The following is an 11,153-nucleotide window of genomic DNA, read 5'->3' as shown; positions in this document are numbered from 1 at the left end:
GAGAGAGAGAGAGAAAGAGAGATAAAAATTTATTTTAGAGTGTATTAAAATTATTTCTATAATAATTTAAATTAATTTTAATTATGTAATAATTACATAAATTCTTCAATGGGAAAATTTTACTATGTGCTGAGGTGTCGAAAGATGCAGCAGACAAATAGGACAGATTCAATCATCGTTCGATGTTAAAATTACTGCGTATGATCTGCATTTCTCCCAGCGATCGTTATGCAACTTGATACTTATGACTTTCTTTCATATAGCGGAAATGACGCGCAAAGAGAGTGTTCGGGAGTCTGAAATCATCTTGAAGCACCGATTACGCTTTCGTTTTCTCTGCTTGCGCTATTACATTTGTCTCATATTTTCAAATAGTTACATAATTGCTCTTGAATTGCAAACTAGTCGAAGCCTTCTAACTCAGCTAACAAACAGTTAGATGTCTTATGGAAATCATGTGTGTAATCGATAATCTTATGCAAAATGCACGTGCATTTATTCTGCAACGTGAATCGCGAATGTTCAAATGGGAGCACTGACATGTTTCCAAACGAAGACAAGGTCGACCAGCTTCTATCTGAAATTCAGATATCATTTCGAGACGTCAGGTATTTATAAATAATCAGGAAGATGATACTTTCTATAAAAACTATCTTGAAGAGTTTAAATAACGTAGATGAAAAAGAATAAAAAAAGGTTTATTTTGTGGAATAATAATGTATATTATAAATATTAATCAAAAGAGTATTTAGTTATTACATAAATCAATCAAGTGATTTCTTGCACCAAACTCGAATGATTCACTTTGTATTTATTTTTGCATTATTTACTACAGGAAAGTATACTTGGTTGCATAATAGTAGGCGTATTCAGAAATGACATTTACTCAGAAGATAAAAATGATAAAATCTGTAGGAAGCTCGGAGCTTTAATCAAAGAAATGTATAGATTGTCAATATACCAGAGCAATTAACTTATTATTTTATTTTTAAGATTTGTATTCTTACACAAAAATTAATAATAGATCATATCATATCTACTATCATTATTAAAATAAAAATAAAAATAAAAATAATAGTATTATTGTAGTTAATAATAATAATTTTAATACAAATTTAATAATAATATTATCAATAACATTATTGCAATTACATAAAATGTATAAAGATATAAAAATTACAATTTTTAATAATCATAATTTAAAAATTTTACATACAAAGTATCTTATTTTATATAATCAATTTTTTTTAAATTCATTGAGGATAAAAAAAAATGATTCAGGAAATGGAACGGTTTCAAAATGAAACAAAATAAATTGGATTTTAAAACTAAAGATTGATATTTTCGCGTGGCATTAAAGCAATTAAAAAAAAAATACTTGCTGCTATATGTAATGAAATTTTCAGGACTATTTGTTTAGGTATGCGTGAGTATGTGTGTGTATAAACATATATATAATGTATATATTAATTTGAAACATTAAACTAAAAGCATTTTTTAAGTATAAGTATCTTAATTTCACATTCTTTAAATAATTTTTTTGAATTTAATCACGACTACTTTTTTGTTCTTATTCTAAAAAATATAAAAAAAAATTTTTTATAATTTTTTTAGTTACATATGGCTCGAATCTTTTAGAAAATTATTTGAAAATTGTTTATACAAAACAAACAAACAATTTCTTTTACATATTCAATGTCACAAAATACGAGCTTATGTGTGACGATCCAAATTTCGCCCTCTCTTTTTGGTAATGCTGTACGCCTTATATACAACATGCAGTAAACAATGTTCCTGATAGCCAGAATCGTATATCTTAGAATGTTACCGATAGTCGAGTTAAACTGCCTGGGAGGCAGTTTAACTCGACTATCGGTAACATTCTATCCTTATAGTAACAACATAACGACAAGGAAAATCGGCACTTGCACAAATACGAATGAAATAAATCAAATTGTCCTCACTTAACGCGATTTATTACGTTATTGCCACGCGATTATTGCCACTTCCTCCCCCTGCTCCGGGGGGGTGCACAACTTCCACTGCACCTCCCTCCCAAATTCAAGTGCGACTTTGTTGCTAACAAAGTTTCCGGTAAGCTGGAAACTTTGTCAATCTTTCGAAATCTTGATTTTATGTAAATTACATGAACGATTGTTTAATTTCATAATTGTGATTAATGTGATTTTATAATTGTGATTAAGAAATGACTCAATAATAGAACACTTTTTCAATCTTAAGAAATGTTTCAATAATATCAACAATAGGAATGTGCAAGATCGGGTCGTGATGGAAACGGGAATATTTTTCGGGATCGGGACGGGATTTTGAAATTTTCGGGATTCCCGAAAATGTTCGGGCTTCCTGAGAATGTTCGGGATTTCTAAAAATATTGAAATTCATGTAGAATGTATTTTGTTGAATATAGTCATAGTTTTTTATTTCTGTTGTTGAGTTTTCACTTTACAAAATTTTCTGTTTTATTACAAATCATACAGCAGATTCTTTGTAAATAAAGACAGAAAAGTAAAAATATTGTATATTTCGGAAAAAATCCAGTACTAGGAATATTAACATTATAGATTGATGAAAACAATTATTATATTAAAAGATTCCATACAATATCGGATATCCCGAAGATTCTCGAGAAATCCTAACATTCTCGGGAATCCCGAAATTTTCGGGATCGCGTCCCAACTCAATTCGCAGTCCCGTTCCGTCAAAAACATCAGGTTTCGGAAATTTTGGGATCTCGCACACTTCTAATAAATATATTAATTGCAATAAGTTAACATAAATCGCATGCTCCAAATGGCCCACTCGAATTTTTAGATTAATTTAAAGTAAGATGAATATTTCAAAATATTTGTTACACAAATATTATGTAAGAAAATAGATACACAAAAAAAGGATAATATTGCTACATAATTTGTAAATAAACTGTGGAAGTATATTTCCCTTTTTTTTCTCTTCTCTTCTGAGAAAATTGGCATTTATGCAGTGTTAAATTAACACGTATTTTATTCATTCATTATGTTTAAATATATATTGTTTTTATGTTACTTGTTCGCCTATTCATAAATAGTGTCTAATTGCATGCAAGAACCTTTGAACATCAATTTCACGCAAAATTTATAAATACATAGTCACATTATGTTAAATTACACTCGAATATGTAAAAAAAAAGGAAATTCAAAACGAAAATTAATAAGAAAGTTGAGCGTTTCCAGCACAAATACATAATTTTTCTTCTCTTATCTTTCATTTTTATTTTCTCTTCTCTTACTGTATACAAGAGCGCTACACTTGAATACGTAATAATCAGCCGATATATACATATATGGGAATAAATTTCCTTCCTTTCTTAATGAAAAAGATGTATTTATTTAAACAAAACAATACAAAATGAGTTCATTCAAAGTATGCTCCATCGGAAGCGACAACTTTCTCCCATCTTAGGGTAATAATTCGGATTCTTTGAAAGAAGAAATCTGATTCTTTTGAAGCAATCCATTCATCAAGTCATTTTTTGATAAATTTGAAGGAGCAATATTCGATGAATACAGTGGGTGAGGCAGAATTTCTCACTCTTCACTCTTTCAAGGATTTTTTGACCGGTTTTGCAACATGTGGCCTAATCAGATAGCAGAATCAGCTTGTCGTGCTTATTATCCCATTCCGATCGTTTTTCTTTCAAAGCTTGATTCAAACGTATCAGTTATAGTTGATAACGATCCAGTGATGATTTCCGGATGGTTTCAGCAGTTTATAATATATGCAATTCTGCATCTTCAAATTTTTTCGGTGCATCTTCACGTTTCTTTGTCACGCACGTCGAGATCATCATTGTTGAATCGCCGAAACCATTCTTTACAAGCGATATTCGATAGAGCATGCTCGTAAATATCTGCGAGCAAACAATGCGTTTCCGCAGCTTTTCTTTAAAATGAAATAATGAAGTAAAATTTCCCGTAAATATTGCTTTTTTGAAATAAATTCCATTTTCAACGCAAAAAAAGTTATTCTTGTTTACACTTCAAACGAATGCCAACTATTAAGCTCAGAAGCTTGAATACATCTTTCAAACACATGTATTGCCATTTTATCAAACATGCAAGCAGCTACTAATGATATCTCTCTACAATGGGTGGAAATTTATTCCCATATCAATATATATCTCGAACGAATATTTAGTAAAATGAAATACAATGGAAACGGTAGAATGAACCGCTCAAAAACAGAAATGGTTACCGAAGAAATCACTAATTCGACTTAATGTCTTATCTGTTTATTATTTGTCATAATTTGTTAATCGAAACATTGAAATAGAAATATCGAACTTGAGAACCTTTTTTTATGATAAAAATTTTTTTATGATAAAAATTTAAAATACAGGATATATATGTTCATGTGTTTCTTCCATTTATTTATCCTCCTTTCCTAGCTCCCTAGGTCATTATCTTTTTTGGGATGTTGTTAATAAACAAGTTGCCAATATTATTTATTGTAGTATTTGTGAATTTGGAATTCGCCCGTTTGTTTCACCGCTCGGCCAGACAGTGCTGCTCTCTCAACAGTCAATTCTTCCGCTCCGATCTATGCAGAGCCTCACCATCCTTTATCAACAACCAGTAGACTGAGTAAATAAAAGTACGTTCGAGGTCATTTATGCTTCCGCAGTTTCTGTCGGGTCTGCGTGAGAAACGAGCACTTAACAAGTTTATTGGATCGTGAAGTATATTCTGTATAGTATTTTTCTCTGTTATTCTAATAAAAATACATCCGCATTTTTAACAAAATTATTCTTAAATTTTATAAAATTTATTAACAAAATTATTTTAAAAATATGTGGAATTTGTTCAAGTTAATTAACAAAATAACTTTGAAATACAGTGAAAACAAAGGATTGAAATAAAAATGATACAATTGTAGCCTTATTGATACACTTGTAATCTTACTAAATTTTGTTTTTTGATCTTTAATTCAGAATTTATTAAAAATTTCTTTAAATAAAAGAAATTGTATTTTGTAAAATTTGAAAATATAAGAAGAAAGTTAAAAAATACTTATAAAATAAAAACATAAAAAACAAAAATTACAAAGTAATAATAATTATCTTATTTAAGAATAAATATTACGCGAAGTGATAAAAGTGAAATTTAAACGCAATCATTTTGATGTAATTATCATTGTTGATCACGTTTTTGATTAAGGAAATCTTCTTTTCAAGGAAATCAAATTAATAAAGCATTTAAAATTTAAATAAAACTTGTTTGTTATGTGTGTAGAATATTATCAATCGTAACACTACGTATTATAATAAGCTGTAAATGTTATATCGATATAGTTATACTGATTAACTATTTTCAACGTATTTGATTCTATTTTTAATTCGATGTTTTTTTATATTAAAGAATTTAAAAGATCTATATTCCGATATAACACTACGTGTTATAAATTGTAAATTGATTTAAAAATTAAAATTTAGACGTATAATAATTGTGTATTCTTTTTTTTCAAATTTGATGTGATTTATTTAAATATATTATAATTAAATTACTTATAATTTGTTCGAAGTTTTTCTTTTTACGTTCGTGTATTTTAAACTGACACTTTTTTAAACAGGTCGGATCGATTACAATTACATTAACACGTGCAAGTAAGAAATAAATGCTACATGCTATATGTTGAAATGTGCTACATTGATAAAAGAACGTAGTAAAAGAGATAAGTAAAAAGAATATATTAAAAAAACAACGGTAAAAGAAAAGTAGTAATACGTTTGTTTATTAAAGTTAAAAGCGAATGAATGGAAATGAGAAAAATTGAAGTATTAATATTTCAATTTTCAAAATTCCATATCAAGTTCGAAATTCTATAAATCTGTCATAACGATAGGACAAATTATCTGCTGCTCAAAGACGGTGATCATACATATTAATCAGTTTAATATCAATGCCATTACGTAATCAACAAGGTTACCTTTCTAATAAATTGGGACTATAAAAATGCATAAAAAAACAAGTAAGTCTAAAAAATTAAACAGATATAAATAAAAAAAAGAGGTTACCTAATTGTATTTTGTTTTCCTGCCTTATTCTATTAAACGTTTTTCTTTCGTTGTTTTTCAAATCTTTATATACACATAATATTATTGTTACAATTAAAATAATCACAATTACTTTAAATTGTTGATTTTTTATTTTATATTAATTATAATATTAAAGGAAAATTAAAAATTAAAGGATTATACATGTGAATGCCTGAAAACATAGGATAATTTTGAGAATTTTTATAATTACATAGTAAAATAAATAGAAATTCGGTTTAAAGGACCTTAATGTGCATAATTTAAACTACGCATAGCAATTTAAAAAAATTTTTTTTGCGTCTTTTTACTTTGCAAGTAAAACTATATTTTCTTTTTCATAGACTTTCGCGGCTTGCAGCAAAAATGCTATACACTTTCACTAAGAACAAAAAGCAAAATTTTTTTTATAATCTACATTATATAAATTTACTAAAGAAGTACGCACGTATATATTAAAATATTGATTTTTATATAAATGGTGAACATTTGAAAATAAGGTTTTATTTTCATCCAAAAAATTATAAAAAGTATTTATAACAAAAAACCGATCGTAAAAATCATGTGTATTTCTCTAAAGAATTTAGTTTAATAGATAAAATCATTTCAAGTGAATTGGATAAATAAATTTATTAAAATATGCAAGCCTTGGAGAAAGAAGCAGTCTTACTAGAATTCTAGCGCCGCCATTATGATTAAAAAAAATAAAACAAAAATGATTTTGTATGCTGGAGTGACGGTTAAATATCGAATTTAATCGATATCGATAAAACAGATTTATAATTCCAAATAAAACATTATAAGAGGATCCTAAAGCGAAGCTCGAATTCCGATAATGTCATTAGAAGTTGCTGTTTTAATTTAAATTTAAATTTTATTATATTAAATTCCTATTACTTTTAAGTCGTGTTTACGTGTTCGTGCAACTTTACAGATATGATTATGCAGTCCCATTGAATTATGTAAATAATTAGTTCAATTTACTTTTCTGTATGATTGATTTGATCTCCATGAAGAGGCAGATTTATTAGAATCACGCAATTAAATCCCTTGTAGTAGTTGAATGAATTTCTAATATTATTGCATTAATCTTATTTCAGATTGGTTAATCATATATTTTGATTAAATTTTTAAGTACAATTTACTACATGAAATTATTCATCTAACTAGGTTTTTATTCTTCTTGACTTAAGATTATACTTCACTTAATTCAAATTTAGTTCTTTCCATTCGAATCTGAGTATTTTTTACAGTACATTAAGAAATGATAAAAAATATATCAATTTCGAAATTTTTGGTCATTTCCAAATCATTAAGTAAAACACTTACATACACTTTTTGCTCTGCTATATCCTATATCACATGAATGCGAAATTATGTACATTCAAATCGTACTTCTCAAGCCATTTCTCTTGTAAGTTTCAAAATCATAATTTGAAAGTCTCATAATATTCTTATAAATTATTCAAATATGGGAAAATACTTTTTGTTTAGATATATCCTTGCATTCATTTATACACATATGTAGTATATATAAAATTATACATATTATAATATATACATAATTATATGAAACATTTTTTTCCCATGACGATGGATCGCTTTCAAATCTTTTTATTCTTTGTTTAAAAGTAAATGAAATATTTCAAATTATTTAAAATTAGAAAAATACATATAATTCGAGTATAGAATCCGTATAACGCCAACTATCTAACCCGGATGTTAACTTTTAAAAAGTCAAATTAAAAATTAATAGTTACCGATAAATATAACTAAGTAGAGTTAAAAAGTTAAGAGTCTCAAATGTAACTAAATGAAGTTAAAATTAATTAATTTTTTAATTTTTAACTTTTAACTTTTTATTTTATATAAGGAAAAAACGAAATGAATATTGGAAAAGTACGAATGAGTGTTTTGTCGGTAATTCCAGCATTCTCTTTAAATCGAATTTCCATGCACAGATATGGCCGCTATAATTTTTATATTCAAATGGATTAAAAAATATTATATTTGCTATTCAGAATTTGAAATTAAATAGTATTCACGATGCACACAAAATACTATAATATTATTTTTAGACTATGACCGGTTGCACTAATGTTACTTTGACTTTAAGTGAGACTTAAAACTCTTTCTGTCTCGTTTTAAAATCGAAAAAGAGACAAAGACAAAGAGAGTTTTAAACCTTGTTTAAAATCAAAGTTAAAATCAAAACATTGGTGCAATCGGACTTAAAAAGCATAAAAATATACTCCATGTCATTCCTATAAATGAATAAAAATGCATTCAGGATTGAAAAAGATTCATTTTAATATTCATGAATCCATATTTCTGAAAATCTGAATCCATTTTAATCCATTTCAATCCGTTCTCATTTGGGACGTTCTGCTTACATTTTCCTAACGAGATGATGCATTTTCGTAATAGGAGGATGATAAAGATAACAATAATTCAAAAATATTGCGCGTATATATAAAATTATGGAAGTTTTTACCGGTCATAGTTAGACTGTATATTTGTTACGATACATGAATAATAAATTAAATAATATTCTTTCTTTATTTTCTTTCCTTAATTTGTGAGGTATATTAAATATTATAATTATAACCTTTTCATATATTTAAATGACTATGGTAAAATTATTTAAATGATTGTGGTAAATAGTCATAAAAAGTAACAAATGGTAAATGTTATCTAACTCCGCGTAATAAAAACTTATGCATACGCAGAATGTTCTTGATATTTAATTGCTTTGTCATTTCCTATTACAAGAAAATACGAGCAGAAGATGCTGCGTGAAAAATAGAGTAAAAAAAATACAAGCTGAAGGTGCTGCATGAAATGAGTGCGGGTGGTATACAGAAATGTTTGCAATTAATTTTTGTTAACAATATTTCCTCTACATGTATGATAAAAGCACTAAATGCGGATCAGGCACTAATTCCGGATAACATATTATATTTAAATATTGTAATTATAATATTTTCCATCAAATGATGCATATCACAAGATTCTTTAACATTTTTATTTCTTTTCAAGTGTTAATTGTTTTTTATTTAGCAACAGTGTTGAATTTTACTGATGTCATTAATTAATAAAACGTGACAGATAAACTAAAGTTATTAAGGTATGTATATCTTTAAAAATTCAAAGTGTAATACTCTATAAGAATTGCTTTATTAGTTCCAGGAGGTAATAAATAGCATTAGATTTTATGAAAAAAAATCAATATCATACTTAAAATTAAATCTAAAAACAAATAAAGCAACTGCTCTGCAATTAATATGGGGTCTAAATGTGAATAATTGTCATTACTTTATTTAATTAAAATTAAAACATAAAATGATAGAAAATAAACAATTTTTGTCTCTCGCTGTTTTTCTATAAAGTTGATAGTATTTGAATAAAAAAATTATTGAAAATCAATATTCAGTGATTTTTAGTAATTAATATCTTGTTAACTATTGCGAAAATTGCAAAATGATAGAAGACTTTTCGACTCAGTTTAGTCCGCTCTATCTACACAAAAGCAATTGTTCAAAATTTATGATCTTGTATAATCCCTCCAATAAGAAACTTTTATTGTAAAAAATTTACCTCAGTCAGGATTTGAACTTGGGACCTCTCAACTTTCCGGGGCGAGTGTTTTATAAATAAAAAATCATTCGTAATGTAATCTTTATAATCAATTATAACTATTAAATATTTTATTAATTGTTTGGTATCGTTCTGGATAAAAATGTGATTTTTTTTTTTTAAAGTAATCCATAATTAGTGGTTTTACCCTACAGGATAAGGAAAAAATGCTGGGACTTCGAAATATCTCGAAAAATATAAATTTTATAGAAAACTGTTTTAGATAAAAGTTGTAAGGTTTAAAAAGATCTATCTATACTGGTCTTATCAGTTTAATTTTGAGTGACATCGTCAATCGATTTTTTAAAATGGAAATCCCTATTTTTCATTGCATATTTTTATAGCTTATACTGTAAATCTATAGCAATGAACATTTTAACTGCTAACAAAAGTGAGTAGCAAAATTATTGCTTAAAATATGGATTTTCACTGCTTTAAAATTAATTTGTCTATTCTTAAAGGAGTGTACTATTTCATTTGATCAATTGAAATAGTTTAAGCTTTAGTTGATAACGCAATGACAACATGATCAAGATCAAGGAGAAGTCTCCCTCAAAGTGAACATTTACCGTATCTTGTGTTCTTTTGAACCCTTCAAAAAAACTAAAACAAAATATTTTTTTATTAAGTACTTTTTTTTATTAAGTATTTTTTGAGTTGAGGCTTGAAAGTTACAGTACCACTGGTGTTAATTATCCAAGATGTCTGCTATTCACAGTCCGCTTGGCATTTCTTTAGTAAAGTAAAAAGAATTTAAAAATAAAAAAATTAAAAAAAGAGGGATGCCAAGTGGATTTTGCCTTCACGTGGTGTATCCTTGGGTAACGCCAAAATAGTTCAAAATGTAGTTATTTAAAACACTATGAAATAAATTATGATTATAATTATGAAAAATAAATTACAATTTTTTATAAATATAAAAATAGTTAAAGAGACTTCTGCTTACTTCTGAGAGCTTCTGCTTTTTAATGTGGACCATTTCCGAGATTAATCTTTTTTTTTTGCATAATCAATTTTTCTTGTATAAGGAAAGATTCAATATCAATTTCATGATGCGAAACACTTATAGTCGATTCTTACATTTAAAACTGTTTTAAGTACAATCTTAAGATGTAAGTTAATTCGAGGACATATTAACATCTTAAGATATTTAAGATAGTTTTATAATTTTTTATTTTTATTTATATTTAAGATAATTTTATAATAAAAACGGATTGTGAATACCGTCCCATGTTTGCGTTTCACAGTTGTAGCTCTTGAATCTCATGAACATCCACAGACAGAGAGAACGGAGATTTAGAGAGAGAGAGGGAGGGATGGGAGGGGGGAGAGGGAGGAGAGAGAGAGAGAGAGAAGAGAGAGAGAGAGAGAGAGAGAGAGAGAGAGAGAGAGAGAGAGAGAGAGAGAGAGAGAGAGAGAGAGAGAGAGA

General features: G+C 27.3%; 1 protein-coding gene across 1 annotated transcript in view; it reads right to left on the bottom strand.

Moving 5' to 3' along the window:
- The window catches only part of LOC105626508, a 35,961-nt gene extending 25,258 nt beyond the window's left edge, over positions 1–10,703 (bottom strand). The window contains exon 1 of the mRNA XM_012207808.1: positions 10,671–10,703. Coding sequence (XP_012063198.1) covers positions 10,671–10,703 — 33 coding nt within the window. The remainder of the gene's footprint in view (positions 1–10,670) is intronic.
- Between the last annotated feature and the right edge of the window lie 450 nt (positions 10,704–11,153).

Source organism: Atta cephalotes, assembly GCF_000143395.1.
Source record: "Atta cephalotes unplaced genomic scaffold scaffold00005, whole genome shotgun sequence".
Classification (NCBI taxonomy): Eukaryota; Metazoa; Arthropoda; class Insecta; order Hymenoptera; family Formicidae; genus Atta; species Atta cephalotes.
Note: the sequence above shows the minus strand (reverse complement) of the source record. Positions and strands in the feature narration are given on the sequence as shown.